The sequence below is a fragment of the Cavia porcellus genome, unplaced genomic scaffold (genome assembly GCF_034190915.1).
Source record: "Cavia porcellus strain 051 isolate PalLab524CR breed Dunkin Hartley unplaced genomic scaffold, mCavPor4.1 scaffold_12, whole genome shotgun sequence".
In the NCBI taxonomy this organism is placed as follows: Eukaryota; Metazoa; Chordata; class Mammalia; order Rodentia; family Caviidae; genus Cavia; species Cavia porcellus.
The window spans coordinates 76,295,428-76,313,466 of NW_026947495.1; the positions used below are offsets into that span (position 1 = coordinate 76,295,428).

The following is an 18,039-nucleotide window of genomic DNA, read 5'->3' on the forward strand; positions in this document are numbered from 1 at the left end:
GATCTGCCTGTGTGGTTACTGTGTCTTGCTTTTTACACGCACTGTGTTTCTGCGAACACTTATTTTAAGAATGCTGGGATGCCAGGAGCAGCGCTGTGGAATGTTCTCGCCAGCATCTGCGACTAGAATCTGGCTCTGTATTCGGTGGCATTTGACTGGAGGCTGCAGTGCAGGAAATGGGAGAAATGTCCACTGTGGGCATGTATTCTCTTTTTTGGGAATGCTTTCCTTTTTAACCGGAGCTGCTACTGTAAATGAACATTGCGAACAGTGAACTTAAAAAAAAAAACCATGGAGGAATGTGTCTCGAGTGTTGTATAATGGAACACTTGTTTTTGGTTCCGTGGGTCACAATAAAAGACTTCAGTGTTTCGGGTTGTGTTCGGTAATGTGCAACTCAAGATTGGGGTGATGAAAAGATGACTTATGGTTTGCAAATGATGCCCTGAGTGAAGCTCTTTTGAAGCAATTCCTACACTTGCCCTTGACCTTCAAGTCTCAATAAACTGTGCTTCATTTGTCAGCATCTCAAGCTGGACTTTGGGGCCGTGCAAGTTTGTTAACTTGGCAGCCCTTCATTTTCACACCTGCCCAAGAGGGGTTGCCTGTGAAAACACAGGGAGTAGCAATGTCTGCGTGGTATCTAGGTCAGCATCCAGCATGGTCAAGGTTGTGTTTTCAGAAAAGCATTTTGCTGTGGGATTAAGATGGGATCCTCCCAGCAGGTTCCCTTTTTTGAGTATTTTGAGCCGGCAGCTTTATTCATACAGCCTAGTGTCTCAGCATCTCGTTGGAGGATTTGGTGTCCGGAACTTGGCAAACCAGGCATATCCCAAGTAGTAATAGTACAGATAGAACTTTACCTGCTTTGTCTTTATAAATTTTGCCCTAACTGATCTTGAGTGGACTACTTTGTAAAAGTCAAAACAGAAATCAGTTCATAATGTGAAGTTGTAGCAGACACGCCAGGATTGGGTGCCAAATGTCTTCAGTAAACTTCTGTCTCATTGACACTTCTTCATTCCTTGATCAGGTGACAGCTTTCACAACGAGAACCAGCTTTTAGCCGTCAGTGCTCACTTGGGGGCTTGCAACTCTCATCTTTTTCTACCCATTTAACTGGAAGGTTCTGTGGAGGCCTCCAGAGCCTTATGCTCAGCTCTGTGTTGCAAAGATTCGTTTCTGTTTCTCCACAATGTCATCCATTCTTCCTTCCTAGCTAGTCCCGGAGTCTCCAGCATAGCCTGGATAGGGGGCTTGGAAGAAATTCAGACCCTTTTGTCTCTCCCCTGACCCATGGAAGCTGCTGCTCCTGGGTCAGTACTGTAACAGGAACCTCAGGTCCCTGATTGGCACATGAAAATTGGGATGTGCTACCTGGTCCCCAGAGTGTCATCCAGGGGTCCCCTTCACGTGCAGGCACTGCATTATGCTGCATAACCCTCTGCTATGGGTTCCCCATCTACCCTACAGGCCTGGTGACGGTCCTTTATTCATGTGTCATCTGTGCTGCATAGGGGCCTCTGTGCCCTGTCAGCCTTGTGGTCATTGTAGGCTCTGCCTGAAGAGTGAATCCCATGGACATATGTCTCCTTGACACACCGAAGACAAGAACCAATATGCATTTTAGGCCAATTTGATTTTTCTAGAAAGTTTCATGTGGGTCTCATGGACATAAATCTAATGAAACTGTGTAGCCTTTCAGAAGTGACTGTCATTTCTACATCTCTCAATTACAGTTATATAATTAAGCATATTTAAATAAATAGTTTTATTTTGAAATTAAAAAGTTAAAGTTTTGTATGTTGGGGGCCAGGGATATAGCTCAGTGGCATAAGCGCCTGCCTGACAAGCGCAAGGTCATGAGTTCGATCCCTGATACCAAAAATAAATAAAAAAAATAAAGTTTTGCATGTCACCTTGATTTGGAAACCTTGTCTGGTTTCATCAAACCTTTGTAACTTTCACTGATAATTGTGGAAGGACAAAAGCCCCGCTTGCTAGCAGCTTACCTAACCCTTATCTACAAGAGCTTTAAAATACTGCATTAGGAAAGATTGTCTACAATAGTGATTTTTAAAATTTCCATTAAACCATGGTAATGATTCTTTCTATGGCTGTTGTGTGACATGGGGATTTAGCAACTCATTAAAACTTTAAAGTGTGATTCTGTGGAAATTTTAAAGGACAGAAATGTCCTCACTATAGGCTGTACTAGAATATAAATAGAATATATAGAATATATAAATATATAAATTCTATATATAAACATATATATGTAGAATGTATAAATTCTATATGTAAACATAAATATATAGAATATATAAATTCTATATGTAAACATATAGAATATATAAATAGAATATAAATACAGAATTTAAGTACTATATTTGCTTTACATTTCTGCTTGAAATTATTTTTTCTATCCGCTTACACTATACATCTGTTTCTTTCTTACTAGCTTTTGGAAATGCCAAAACTGTGAGGAATGACAACTCTTCTAGATTTGTAAGTACTTGTATAAGCTTACTTAATGCTGATATTTAGTTCATGCATGTTTAAATAACCAGTGAATGTTTAACATTTTTTAATACACACATTTTAAAAATCAGAGCACCATCCTTACAGAGGTCCTGAAATTCCCAAAGGGCTATTTTTTGTTTTGTTTTGTTTTTGCTTTCTGTGATTTTTTAAAAAATTCTTGGAACGATAAAACTTTTTTGTTACGCTTTCTACCATAAAATTCTGTGAGTGATTTAAGTGAGGCTGTTTAGAATAACTCTACTGACCTGAGTTTTGGTATTTAGAAATCATAATTAAGAATCAGAAATGAAGGAGGGGGCGGGAAGGGCGGGAAAGGGGGTGACCAGTGGAATTAAGATGTGTTATGTGCGTGTACCAACTTCCCACGAGGAATGTAAATGTTAAGACTACACACATGTGCTAACAAACTAAAAGTTTAAAAAAATTTAAAAAACAAACCAGGAATTAAATAGAAAGAAAATGCTGTCATCTTTGTGCCTTGCCTGGTGGGCCCAGCAAGGACAGCGTGCGTCCTGCAGCTGCTGGTGGTGACATCTGTAGCATAGGTAAGCAGAGGACGGCATGATGCCAGCTGACGTCCAGGCTCAGCAGAGCTGGAGAAGGCTGCATCACCAGTGGGAGCCCGGTCCTTGCCACCTGCCACCATCGCCCCCAATTCCCCAGCACATACCCTGCACGTCGGCACCTCTGGTCCTCACAAACACAGGCGCCACATGGCCTCAGATGGGACAGATATGCTGAAGGTGGTGTTTGGACACCCGGCCCTCGCGGTTTCACCAAGAGTGTCCATTTCTGTAGTAAAAGGTCGTTCAGTTTATGAGCGGCTCCTTGTGCCACCGGGACCGTGTTTGATGACCTCCCTCCCAAGACCCTTCCTGGCCCTTTTCCTCTTTCCCTTCACATCTTTTTGACTTTCTGCTTATTCGGTTGCCTGACATTGGAGAAGAATGACCTCAGGTACAGGTAGAAAGTGGAATGCTAAGTAAGTTTCTGATTCCAAGCCTGTGAATTTTTTCCATCGGATTAGCCTGTGAAGTTGTTATAGCTGACTTGATGGATGCCTTTTCCTGTCGTGGTAACAGGGCTAATCTCATTGCATAAATCGAAGTGCGGCGTAGGCAGGTAGAAGTAATTTCATCCATCAAGCTTCTTTAGGGGATAGAGGTTTTATTTTGTTTGCAAATTTTGTGTATATACACACACACCTCTTGAAATATTTACCAAATATATTTAGTCTCTAAGCAGTGCCAATGCAAAAAACCCACGTTGCAGAAAAGGTCATTACTTCTTAGTGATATTTCAAATCTGGTGAAAGGCTTGGCAGGTGATTTAGCTTATTAAGGAGCTTGAGAGAAATCGTATTATGACACGGGTCTTAGGATAAGAGATTAACACTTGATTATGGACTAAATCGTTTCATGTCCGGGCTTTAGTAATTTCTCCACTTTGTGGTCTGTGACTGGGTTACCAATGCATGCAAAATGCATGGCATCCATGTACACTACCAGGACTCTGCTGTCTTTAAAGTTACTGCCACGTGTCGCAGTGGTTTATGCAATCTATATTGGTATGCTAGGGACCTGGAAGATTCCTTGGTTAACCGAGAAGGAATTTTCCTGATCTCTGTGCTAAGAAACCTGACGTAGCTGGCTATATCGCAGTTGGGCGTAGATGGCACGTGATGCCCCTGAGCACAAAGAGGTGCCTACAGTGTCCCCGCTCACCCAGCCTTGCTAGTATGATGCACTGAACTTCTTTTAAGAAAAGGTTTTTTGTTTTATGTTATTGCTCTGTGTGTGTGTGTGTGTGTGTGTGTATTTGGTGACAGGGTCTCACTGCGTAGTTCAAGCTGTCTTACCATGTAGCCCAGCGTGGCCCCAAACTCACAGTAGTCCTCCTCCCTCAGCCCCCGAGAGCTGGATTGCAGGTGCCTGCCACAACCTTGGGAAAATGTTTTTAGACTGTTCTTAAACTGCTTCGAGCCATCCCTGTTCCTGCCCACCAGGCTTCCTGGGAGAGGCAGTGTGCGGAGCTTGTGTCTGTGCAGAGGCTGAGCCAGGCCCCGGGCAGTGTAGGGAGACCTGGAGCTTCATTCCCTAGCACCTTACTCAGTAAGAATTCCAGGCACCTGCAAAATGCACTCAGTAGCCTGACTTGACTCTCTTCAGAGCTCTGCTTTGCTCTCAGCTGATATGGTGGCTTCTCCAAAAAGTCATCACCATCTGGGTCCTTACAAGGAATTAATCCTGCATCCTCTGCCACATCTGTCCCCAAGTCCCTGTCCACACCAGTGTCACACCCTTCACAGGTGCTCTGCGTTCTTTGGCTGCCTGTGCCCTGTGTCCACCTGTGGTCCCCTTCTGCAGGTGCCACCTCTAATCCCCGGACCCTTTCTCTCCTCCTTTGCAGTGACGTGGTCTCCCTGAGGAGGGCCACATGGTCCACTCCCAGAGACCCAGGCCATGTCCCTAGACTTTCCTGTCCTTTCTCACCCCCCGCTCCAGCCAGGCCTGTCATCGTCCCTCTGTGGGTAGCTCTTGACTCCATGTGATGTGTTCTCCTGCTGCTTTTCCTTGAAGCTACCCGTGTTCCTCCTGTCCGCACAACAGTGCCTGCTGTCAGCTACATCTGCTCGGCCTCTCTTGCAGTGTCTGCCACGCTTGTCAGGTGATCTTGTCAGCAGTCCGGTCTGATTGGGACATCCTCGTGGAGGAGCCTTAGTGACAGGACGATGTCTCAGACTCGGCATGCGCTGCAGCGTGCCCCGCCAGCCTCCCCTCTCCACTCACTGCACTCAGGATGAAGATACTTTTATTAGCATACGTTTGTACTACATAATGATGGAGAGTTACATGTGTGCATAACACATCTTAATTCTTTTATGTCCCTTTCCTGGCTTTCCCCGGCCTGCATCTCTTGGTCCTCTTCCCATCTGCAAAAGATCTATAAGGTTGCTAATTGTCACGCCAGCTCTCCTTGCCCTCCTCCCACCCCTTGGCCTGCCTCACTGGCGATTTTGCATTAGAGTTGCAGGGACTCCTGCTTCTTCCTCTGCGCAGCATCTGCCACGTGGCGAGGGGTGTGCATGTGCCCTGGACAGTTGGTCCTGTTCCCCTGCCTCCATTGCCCTCTCCGCTGTTAACTGCCAGAGGCCAGGAGTTTCCTTGGGCTGCTTCTGCACTAAAGCAGTGCTTGGTTAGCGTCTGCTCAATCAAGTGAGGTGACAGCGAGAAAGGGGAGAGGGTTTCCTGCCTAAGTTAGCAGAGTCACCAAGTGCATGGCTGACCAAGGTCCAAGTGACCACGTTTCTTCATCTCTCTGCCTCTTATGCTGCCAATGAAAGTTAGTCACTCTTGGGGTGATTTATAAGCCATCTGCCTCTAAGTCAGGACCTGAAGAGGCCAGAGACTTATTAATCAGCACACCCTTTTCCAGACAAGCGGCAGCAGTTGGGCCTGTTCTATTCTTGTTACTTTTTAACTGGCAATTATAGACTAGTTCATTAAAAAAAATCCTGAGTGTTAAACTACGCGTGTGTTTCAGGATAACGTCAATAAAGTGTGATATGAACCTGGGTTGTACACTGCCATATAATCTGGACAAAAGCCAAAAACAGTGATAATAGTCTTTGATTCTGAGCTGGTCACACCATATAATCATGTATATGACTTGAGTAGGTATAAAAATAGAGCTTTGCATTTCATCCACTTGTCCAGTGTGTTTGGACTTTGGAAGCAGGGTTTGCAACATATTTTGCCTCTAAAAATGAGATGATTTCTCCTCCCACTTAGTGCATGTGGCAGAACTATTTTCCCAAGTTTTCATTCTTAATTTGAGTACCGCACCCCTCATAAATTGGAAAAACATTTCTGCAATGAGAATATCATAGGATGCTCAGGAGATCTGTTAAATTAGCAGTGGGGTAGATGTGCTTGGAGCAGCAGGGATATTTAGTATGAATCGTTTATGGAGGCTTATTGGTTTGCCTTGTGGTTGCAGGAAGTCCTTTCTTAATTACATCTAAACAAATGCATTAAAATAAGGGCTTTGTGCTCTGTTCTTTGAAACCCTGACTCTTTGGAGGTGAACTTGAAAGCTTACCAAGTCTTTCTTTGACAGGGAAAATACATGGATATTGAGTTTGACTTTAAAGGCGATCCCCTCGGAGGCGTGATAAGTAACTGTGAGTATTTCACTTGACTCTGTAAAGTTGTTCAAGACATATGTATAATAGAATAGTGTAAGTACTTGCATCTTTGAGAGATAGGTGCAAGAATGTTTCATTTTTAGGAAAATGACTTCTAACCTTTACATTTCAGATTGCTTTGTAATGTAATTTGCAGACTTTTTTAAAAGGTGGTTTAAAATCTTTACCTTTTGAAAACATTTTAAAAGTCTGCCAAAGAAATAAATGTGTCCAACAGTTTTTTATAGTCTATATCATTCCAGTGTAAAAAAGATTTCCCAAAAGATTATTTTCTTTAAAAAAAATGTTTGTCCTGTGGTTAACAGAAGAATACAAGTAATTGATTCTGTTATCTATTATTGATGTGTTTATTTTTGTGCTGGGAATCAAATATAGAGCCTCCCACCTGCTAGGAAAATACTCTGCCACTAAGCTATAATGTAAGTAATGGTTTTAAATTGATAACTTTGGTAATAGGTATCCCATAAAAGGAAGAGCCTATATTTCAGATGTCATTTTGAGGAAGTTTGCTTCTTCCCATATTTTTACATGTGATGTACATGTGATGCCTGTTAGGTGAACCATGGATCTGTTAGCCCCCTTTTGGGCATGGGGGTGACTAGAGAAGCGCCTTGTTCTCTGTCAGAAGTGCAAGCCTGAGAAAGTTGTTGGGGTCAGTTTAAAGCACGGTGGCGATGTCAGTGCTTTGGAGCTGTGGTACCCAGGCCACCACGCTGATGCGTCTGCCTGCGCCAATTTCGTGATTGGTTAGTTTGGAAAGTTGAAGATGACGTCACAGGCTTTGGTGCACCAGCTGTGGTCTGGTTCTCTTTTGAAGTCTTCTGGATGTGGTGAGGACCACGCGTCTGATCTTCCCCGCTGTCTCTTCAGCCCAGGGGCTACAGGCATTGCTAGAGTGAAAATTCCCCAAGTTTGGATTAGTCAGAAACAGCACTGATGACTAAAGCTTCCAGACCGTGTTTGTTAGTTTTGTTATAGCCACACAGATTTTTTCTTCAAATGAAATGCTTGCTGAAGGACCTCAGATCTGATAGTTTTGAATTGAATAGTTTGAATATACTATGTGGATGTTATTTTTAAAGAATTTTTTAAAAATCATGATTCATAGAGCAACCTAGGGCTAAAGTTTCTTCCTCTTTCAAAGAATGCGAATGAATTGGATAATTCTCTTCCCATTTCAGAATTCAAAGTTCTTAAGTAATTTCATTTTCCATCTTAGTTTCCATTTTGGTTTGCTGTGCATTGGGATTATTCGTATTTGTAAGGATGTGTAGAGAAATGCTTTAGAGAGAAAGCTGTAATATGAAACGAAATTGGATAGGAGAGTTCTGTTTGGGTTAGATGATCACGTGTGTCAGATACCGGAGCAGAAGTACTCGGGCAAAGGCTGTCATGAGGGCTTCTCACCCTGGCCAGACGCGGTTGTAGAACCCTGTTACACCCCATGGCAGCTGATGGGAACGGCTGAGGGAAAGATGTGCCTCAATTTTAAGACATCATTTTTAGGAATGATTACTTTTATTCTGAATCTTTAGTACTTCCTTTTTACAAAGCAAATGAACTCTAGTTACTAAATTAATCATTAATACTCTGTATGTACAGGTAAATTTGTTTTTATTTTTATATAGAAACTTGAATGTTCTGGAATGATTTGAGCAAATATTGCTCTTGAAGTTTAAGGTCTAAACAGATATGTCTTCCTGCTCCTAAATCTTTCCATGGAGGATAAATACTAAACACTCAGTGTTTTCCCAAATAAGATTAATACATCTTCGCGAATGGGTTTCATAAGGCATTTGTTATCATTTGCTCCCACAGTGTAATTATATTGAAATTTGCGGTAGTGGAACCATCCTGGTATTTAAGAATATCCTTCGCTTTGGAGCAAACAGAAGCACATAAGTGGCGAGGGCAGGAATCTGGCAGTGCAGATGGAGGACTGATTGATAGGTGGTCACTGGCAGCCGTGGCTCGGTGGCCTGTGGGGAAGTAAAGCAATGGCTGGTTCCACTCCTGGCCTCTCCAGGCCCCTGCAAGTTGGCTGCTTTTAATCTGAAAAAGAACCCAATATTTGCCATTTGTAGGAAGTACGTGTTGCCTCTGTTATATAGCAGCTGCATAGGAAGAGCTCAAATTGTTACTAGCTACAGTTGTTACCCTGAAAAAGCTGTAAGAACTCTCCAACCAGTGGAAAAGAAAGCCCAAGCTCATCTCTCTCTCTAAAAGAGATAATGTTATAAAACTCAAGTCAGGACCTCACTGAAAAGTAGTGTTCTGTAAAGAGAGGTGTTACTAAAACAGAAGATGACAAACATTTGCTTCGGTAGAGAAGATAAAGTATGGAAGTACATCCAGATGTTCAGTTCAGCGATCAGGAAAAACATCCCTCCTGCTTTGTTAAGGTGTGTTGGTCTCCTGATACTTATATATGTGTATTTCAGGATTTTTATGTAGTACTATGCACTGGAAGCTTTTAGAAACCTTATTTTTTATGAACAGGCCCAGATGTATTTGTGGCAGTTTAGGCTATAGAGCAAATGTAATACACTCCTCGCGGGGTTTTTGTCTGCTAAAATAAGAATCACACAGAGACATACATTATGAAATAACTTGTGATTTCAAGCGAGTACACACCCAGGTAAATTAAGGACAAGAAATAAGGCATCAAGAGGCCAATGTAATTCATGATGCACATTAAGTATGTGGCTGCTGGAGAGGGGGATGGATTGGTTAATACCAGGTGGCCCCTGTAGCTCTTATTTCATTATTTGGGGCTGCATATTCATGAGCCTACTTATGCAGCTCTTACTGATGTATGGTGTGATTGCCAACAAAAGCAAGTTTCCTAATTCTCTTTTTCTATTTCTTAATCTTTGACATAGGAATAGTAACAGTACTTACCTCAGGTTGGATAAGGTATCCAGCATCTGTATTAGTCCTGACACAGGTGAAGGAGGAGTCTCATTTGGTCCATGGTTTCAGAGGATTCCATTCATGGTTAACAGGCTCCAAAGCAGGAGGGTTATGGTGGAAGAAACTCCATTCATAGCAGCCAGGAAGCAGAGCAGGGGAATAGTGTCAGAGATGAAGGGGTGAGGGACCGGATAAAGTCCCCAAGGAGACATGCCTGTGTGATCCAAATACATCAAGATGTGACTTTATTAGTCTCCTGGGCCAATTCCAAACCAATCGAGTTGATTCTTTACCCTAATGACCACAAGCCCTACAGCCTTCGGTATGGTGCTTGGCATAATAAACAATAAATCTTTGCATTTTTTACCACTAAATAATGCTTTAGGTATTATAGCTAACCTGTCACCAAATAAGCACTCTATAGAGACAAGGCCTTAGCTTGGTTTACGGCTGAGTGACCAGTGACTGAGTCAGTGTCTGGCATCTGATCCGTATTTGATAATTAATCATATCAGTAATTATGTGCAGTTGGAAAATTGGTTGAGAAGTAATGCTTGTGCTTTATTAAATAGTTTAATCTGAATGTCCTGTGTTAATCATTTTACAATAATTTTAAAGACATTCTAAATCCCTAGAACCTGGGAAGTCCAGCTTCGTCTACTGCTGTGGCCCAGGGGACTGTCCGGGGAGGCAGATGTTGAGGTGAATGTATGTTCCACTTACTCTTGCTGCCCGACAAGCTCCCCACATTTGGGAGGATAAGGTAAGGGCCCTTGGAGCTGCTCTGAGGTTATGTGGGTCCAGAATTCAGGAGGAGCATGGCGGCATGGCTGGTCCTCTCTTTGTGGCTTGTCCTCTCTTTTTGTGGGACCCCGGTCGAGGACCCTCGGGGCTGACTTGCATGTCGTTTACCTGTCAGCCTCTGGTAGGGAGGATTTCGAAGGGCTCAACGGCAGCCATCAACCTGCGGCCACCTGTGTGCAGCAGGCCGCTGGCCACATGGCAGCCAGGCTCTGAGAGGGACTGTCAGGGAGGGCAGTCAGTGTCCAGAGAAACAAGAGGAAGCAGAAAGTGCTGGGGACCTCGTGGCATGTCGTTTTGCTCTTAGGGCAGAGTAGCTGTGAGCTTGCCTGGGTTCAGACATCGAGAATGTAGATCCCAGCACTCAGTGGGCAAATGCCTAAGGGCTCGAGAGCATTTGATTTTGAAATCACAGATCGTTTGGCTGATTTCTCCTGCTGTGTCCACATGCATGTGGAGTCTTTCACAGTGACTCAAGGCTCAGCTGTGACATCTGTTTTGATCAGTGGGACAGTAAGCGGATATAGTATAACAACAGGCTTGAGAGTTGGTTACCTGTTAGAATGGACCCCTCCTGGAGACTTTTTTCCACTACCATGTGAGTGAGCCTGGGCCGGGGTGATGGAGAGTGGGAGCCACCCGAATGATCCATGGGTCATCAGCTGGGGACATTTACACCAGCTGCCTGCCCACCGGCCAGCAGGCTGCCCCTGAACCAGTGCAGCAGGGATCAGCCAGGCTGATTCAGCCAGAACAGCCCAGTAGAGTCAGGAGCCAAAGCAGGGTCTGATCTGAGGATTCTGAGATGATCTTTGATGAGCTTTGATGAGCTTTGTTATACAGACAAAACTTTGATACAGAGGTCCAATAAATAATATTCTTTCCTTCCTCCAGTTCAGAAACACACGAAAAATAAGCAGGAGAATCAGTTTGGAGAGGAAGTGGTTTTGCTGAAGGGATGTTGAAAAAGTGGCTCTGGTTTTTCACCCAAATCTGTGGTTCCTGCTCGTGGTCCTCCAGCAGTTTGGTAGCTGGGAGTTGTTGACCTGTCTGTCCGTGGGTGCATTGCCCTGTCTGGGGGCGGGGGCAGTGCTGCATGTGGCGGCTCTGGCTCTGGCTGGCTCACCTCTGGGAGGCCAGGCCCTGTGCACACCCATGTCTTCCTCCAGCTCCAGGCGTGAGAAAGGGCGGGCGGAGCGGTCCCTCCTGGGCAGATCCTTCCCCTGGAAATGGGAAGCAGAAGGGAGTGACCACTCCCTTCCCAGGGGAGGGAGGGAGTGGAACAGATGGCTCTGAGTTCCTTCTTGTTCACATTTCACTTGAATTTGTGGTTATTTCCATGTGCCGTTCGCCTCATGGCCTGCTGTTCAATCTATGAGTGGCTCGGCCATGCCATTTTGTAGGATAGAGAGCATAAGATCCTGTCTTCAATTTTTTGATGGCAAGTCATTGATGAGGAGAGAAACGTCTGTTACCTGAGGTCCTCCAAGAAACTCCCATCTCTTCTGTGTCCTGGGATTCTGTCCATTGACATGGATTTGGAGGCCCCTGGACAACAATCAGATCTCAGGAGCTACCGAATGTTCTCCAGTAAACAGTATCTGCTTTTAATCTGTGCTCTGCAGATCATTAACTAAGATGGTACACTGCCTAGTTGTAGTATTAGGATGACTTTTTTTTTTCTAGCATTTTGAATTTTAAAGCTCTTTAAGAAAATGGAAATAACATTGTGAAGGATACATAGCTATAAAACTGACATTTCGGAAGAACAGTTTTGTTACTGAGTGGTGAATAACCTCAGATAAAAGCTGGTCCTTTCCTTTGTCATGATTTTGGTTCAGTTTTTTTTTTTTTTAAATTAACAAAATTGGTTCACCATGACCAAAAAACCTTTATGTTTATCATGAAATGAGACTATATACAAGTGAAGAAATCAGGTATCTTCAGTATACTCTGGAGAGTATCCTGCAAATTCCTTAAAGAGCTTGGAAAGCGTGGTGGAGGCAGAGGGAGAGCTGCGAAGTTGGGCAACTTGGGTGGTACAGCTCCCTCAGAAGCTCACTGCAGGCAGATGGGGACTGCAGGGACCAGGTCTGATCCGGAGCAGTAGCAGACCAGCCGTCTGCAGTCCCAGGTCCTTGTCCCAAGTGCCACCTGTGGGGAACCAGCCCACTCCTGGAGCATTCCCCACGCAGGCACCACCTGCAGGGACCTAGTCCTGCTACCAGTTTGTTCACTGACTCTGGGGGTGAACAAGGATGAATGACAGAGTCAGTTTAACACACAGGCAGCCAGGGGACTGCTCCAGTGGGCCCGGGAGCCCTGTGGGTCTGGCTTGGCCTGCTTTTATTCACTCAGCCATGGGTACAGGCAATTAAAGTGACACAAGATTCACCTGTCTTCCATCATCCGTTAGTACATGGGCTGGTGAACTGTCTAATCTCAGCTGTACTAACTTTTCCCTGCAACCTGCAACGTGATATCACCCCTGTGCCATCCCCTTACAGGCTGCCCTTCTCCTTTGTGCTCACAAAGGAGGCCAATTAGGTCCTAATTCTCCTTAACCGCCTCCCATGGGGAGCTTGGGGGTGGGGGGTGGGGGGTGGTGTCAGCCTTTGCATCTGGTTTCTTTAGCTGTAAAAAACACACTCAGTGAATGACTTGTAAGAAGTCATTTGTTAGATGTTTTTAATCTTTAAAAATTGTCATCAGTGAGCCTTCCTGTCAATCTTCAAGATTTATGTCACCTATTTTCCCCAAAAAAAGTATAAAGATGATTTTTTTTTTTTTAAATCTCTAACCCTCTAACCCTAGCCCTAACCCTAACCCTGACCCTGACAGAGATGATTTTAGACTTGGTTATTGGACATTGTGGCACACACCTGTAATCCCAGCACTTGACTGGGACAGAGGAATCACAAGTTCAAAACAAGTCTCAAAGTTAAAAAAAAGAGCTGGGATATACCCCAGTACCAAGGCCCCAAGTTTAGTCCCTAACACTGCCTTCCCCCAAATAATTATGTACCAAAAGACAAGTAAACATAAGTCAACCCCGCTGTTCCCGTCTTCTCAACAGAGCTGAAGATGTGGATGTCCTCTCCAGAGAGCTGACGATGTCATAGTGATGCATGAACACCCATGTTTGTGCACCATGTGGTATTCCTGCACACTGGAGTACTACTCTGCCAGGGAGCATGAATTTGAGTCATTTGTAGAAAAATGGATCCACCTTGAGATCATAATGTTCAGTGAAATGAACCAGACACACAAGCTTCAGTATCGCATGATTTATTTTATATGAGAAACCAAAAGTATAACTTAAAGACCAAAATAAAGGGTGGATAATAGGAGACAAGGGAAACAGATCTTTCATAAGTGGGAAAGAAACTTAGACGGAAAAGGCGAGTGGAAGGCAGACTGAAATGTGTTAAGAGGGTCTACATACATGAGCCAGGTAACTCCCCGTGATGTGTGTAATCACTGTGTACTGCAAACGTGTACTAACCAATAACTGAATAAATAAATAAGTTCCTACTCAGAACTTTCCACTGCAACTGCCATGGGTTTTGCCCAGTAATTCACTGGCAATTTTCACAATTTTTTTTTCAGGGAGAAAAAATAGAAAAATTATAGTTACTTGGATTACAGGGAGATGCTTGTTGTTTGGTGTATCCTTTTGTTTGATGATGAGGCGTAAATCCATCAGAAGGATTTAAGTGCCATGAGATACTTCTTTCAGCACAGGTCTCCATGGGGAGGTCACTGTTAGGAGTTCGGGGTGTCACTGTGTTTTCATTGTCACTGTGACCGCACGGGCAAAACTGAGACAGAGCTGACTGAAGCCTTCATCAAGAACTGGGCCCTTCCTTCAGCTGGAGAGATGATGTACAAGATAACCTTGTACCCTATCGTTTAATACGCTGCTCCAAGGTAGTGGGATTTCTTGTTCCTTCTCAACCCTTTTATTATTTTTATTCCTTTGTTTATAGAAGGTCTTCATCTCCCAGCTTGTGGGCACTTTATTCTTTCACCTGTTGTGCCCAGGGAGGGGTGTCCTGAGCTGTGCACAGATGTGGGCCCGTGCCATGCTACAGATTTGCTGGTTTAAGTCAAATTAAAGAACGATAAGTAGGATTTGTGTGTTGTTGAGTAGTAGTGATATTATAGGGTAGGACACCACACCCTCATCTGTGGTTCCTTTGTTTCTGTTCCTTTAACATTGCCCTGAGAGTAAACTCAGTGAGCCTCTCCCTCCCTTTAAAGTGCAAATTTCTATTAAAGTGCATATAAACTTAGCATCCCATCTTGGGAATATCGAGGGAATCTCACCATCCTCCCCGGTAGCAAACATCTAGTGCATGGCAGTGACTCTTCCTCACCAGATCTCAGTAGCAGAGGCTCAGTCCACGGAGGCAGAAGTCCCCGAGGCCCAGGAGAAGGTTGTGCCAGTATTCCGCTTGGACTGCATTCCGGGCACATATAAGTAAATTAAAATGGTCAGGTGCTAAGTCCCCGTGGGGTACTGACTTATGGCATGTGAGGACCAGGTGGCTTCTTGCTGTTAGATTGTGTTGGTGCATGCAGGAAAAAAAATACCAGGAGGGAGCAGTTTTACACGTTAGTAAATTATTTGGGGGCACACGATTTCCCTAATTACTTTCCTACCTGGAAACGTGAGACTTATGAGAAAAGTCATAAGCAGATGCGGAGGCTCCGAGGTAATAGAGTAAACACTGGAAGAGGCAAAAGCTTCGGCTGCTTGCTGATAGGAGATTCCTCATTTCCTGGTGAAGGTGCACAGTAAAGGCAGGTATTTCATATAAAGCGCAGCACCTCCAAGTCATTAAAGACTCTGTGTTTTTTTTTATGATGGAAAATGCCACAGCGTAAACACAGTGCCCTAATCACCCAACACCTTGAGTTCTAGCTTTGTGGTTTACAGGGGTATGACTCAGGCCTCATTTTCCCATCTCTAAAATAGGGATTATAAAACCCGCCTCCTGTGGGGCAAATGTGGTAACAGGAAGCCCCGTGCTCCGAGGAAGGTCAGTGCGAGTTTCCTCTCCCCCTGCGCCTGTCTTCATCTCCCAGCCGCCCTCTGCTCACCGCTACTGATTACATCAGTTCGGGTGGTTCAGGAGGTGCACGGGGTGGGGGACCGCATTCCTTTCACCTGCGCAAACCAGTGTTGCTCTTTAACTCGGTGGTGGTGCTCCTGAGTCCCGCTGTCACTCCTTCCGTGTTCCCTGAGGTCTGCGAGCACTGCTTGCAGGAGTCAAACTGGGCCAAGTGACAACACACCCTCTCTGAGGGTGTGATCTGCTGTCCTGACAGTTCTTTGTCATCTTACTTAGGGAGCCCCTGTTGGAGGCGAGGGGAGCCCTGCCAGAGGGGTGTGGCCGGCTGGTTAGGGCTGCAGGCAGAGGCAGGGTTCTGTGGTCACTCCACCTTCGCTGCCCTGCCCTTTCTCTGAAGCACCTTGTCACCTTTACCGCTGCTGCTGCAGTTGGCTTGGGGAAGGCGTGAGTGCCTGGGGCCAGGTGTGACCCTGGCAGCTGCAGTCTTCATGTCTGCAGCAGGGTAATTCCTGGCCTGTAGTGGGTGAGCGCTAAGTAGGTTGAGACCCAGACCTCTGCCATTGTTCCTGCAGAGACTGCACACCTTCCTTCCCTTTGGAGTAACGAAGGGAAGCAGCTGTGTAGTTCTCGGCAATGGGACTGCCGATGTGGAATCTTGCAGCTAACGCTGCCCTTTCCCTGGGGGTACAGGCCCTCTTTTGTATCACTGGTGGGAAGAGAGCAGCAAACGGCAAGAATGTCCTCTCCCGTTGTGCTTTGCCCACTGCAGTGTGCTGCTCCTTTGGCTCCTGTTTGGTTTTTTTTCATTTCTAGATAAAGTCTGAACTCTTGATAAGATCTTGAATTTATGAGATGGAAAATTACCTGCAATCAGTGCAAGTACCCTGTGACATAGCCCCAAATTCCAAGACTCAGGGATCCCAGAAAAATCTACTTTACTTCTCCCAGCTGGTGGGGCTCTTGGGAACAAGTTGGAACCTGCCCTGCGGTCCCGTAGGCCAATTACAAGTCCAGCTTCCAGCAGTGACCACTGAGTCACTTACGCTCTTGCACCGCAGCGTCTTTAACTGTGAAATGTAACTATAAAAAGTTGGGAGGATTCCATGAGAGAGAGTCTGTGGGGGACTTGGCGCACAATAGGTCTGCTTTTATTGTAATTATTAAGCTGACCCCTCATGAATTGGCTGTTATTCGGTATTGCCAGTTGTCATGTCACATTTTGAAAAGTTTAATGGCATTAGAACCCAAGAGGATATCAGTGGTAAAGACTGTTACGTTTAATCAGCTCACTGTTTAACTGTTTAATTCTGCTTAGTTTACATGCTGCCTGTTTTAAAAGAACTTGGTGATTTTTAGTTAATTTGTGCTTTCTGCAAGTAGCGACGGAATGTGACTTCTTCAAGGGTTAATACAAAAAAATAGAAGAAGAAGAAGGGGCTGGAGATTTAGCTCAGTGGCATAAGCACCTGCCTTGCAAGCAGGCAGTCGTGAGTTCAATGCCTGGTACTGATAAAAAAAAAAAAAAAAATAGAAGAAGAAATCAAGAGGGGGGAAGTGTGTGTGGTGGATCCGAGAGCAAAATGGGTGAATATTTTATGACTTGATTTTTTTTTTTTCTCCTCAGATCTTCTAGAGAAATCGCGGGTGGTTAAGCAACCTAGAAGAGAAAGAAACTTCCATGTGTTCTATCAGTTGCTCTCCGGTGCCTCTGAGGAGCTCCTCCGTAAGATGGGCCCTGGGGGCTGATTTGTGTTGTCACTGTGTTCTCCAGGGCTTTCTCTTTAAAACATGGTCTGTGCGCTTTCCCTTCCCTCTGGGAGCCTTTCCATGAGGCCAGCCCAGGCGGAGAGTTTGGTGTGTTCGTTTCTGCCACCCTGTGACATTCTCGCCTTGTCCCTGGTCCCTCATCAGACTGTGACCTGTGTCACAGATGGGTTAAAGGAGCCTGTCGGAGGGGGGGCAGCTAATCACATGTTTAAAAAATAAAATGGAAGAATAGTTCCGTGTTTAATGGAGAGCAGTCAATTAATGAGTATAATTACATGAAATCGGGTTGCTCAGTGAGGATTTTAAAAGTACTAGGGAATACATGTGCTGCAGCTGACACTTGGCTGTTTTAGAGAATTGATGTGTCACGAGAATAAACCCCGAGAGCCGATAGCCTAGTGATGAAAAGTACTGAAGAAATAATCCCAGCCAGGAGTTAGGAAAGGTCAGGCACACTCAGGGGAAGCGGCATCCTGGTAATAATCGGCAGATGTACATTGAAACAGCCCAGAAGCATCCGCTGTGCACATAAAAAAGGTATTAAGAAGGACAAAGGTAGCAGGTTGCCACAGATCTACTCAGAGCTTGAAAGGGATGATCTCGTCCTGGGGGGACTCATTAGCAGCCCAGCTGAGACTCACAAGGTGATCAGAGCCAGCTCCCAGTCACACCACTCTTTGCCATTATATCCACCCAGAATAATTCAAATGAATCGAAAAACAATTTGTA

At 44.8% G+C, this 18,039-nt stretch overlaps 1 protein-coding gene across 6 annotated transcripts in view; it reads left to right on the forward strand.

The window, feature by feature from the left end:
- Positions 1 to 18,039, forward strand: part of Myo1b (myosin IB) — a 147,586-nt gene that overhangs the window by 82,935 nt on the left and 46,612 nt on the right. For all 6 annotated transcript variants that reach the window (XM_003478762.5, XM_013142398.3, XM_063259460.1 and 3 more), the window contains exons 6-8: positions 2,462 to 2,508; positions 6,664 to 6,727; positions 17,168 to 17,266. In XM_003478762.5, the coding sequence (XP_003478810.2) occupies positions 2,462 to 2,508; positions 6,664 to 6,727; positions 17,168 to 17,266 (210 nt within the window). The remainder of the gene's footprint in view (positions 1 to 2,461; positions 2,509 to 6,663; positions 6,728 to 17,167; positions 17,267 to 18,039) is intronic.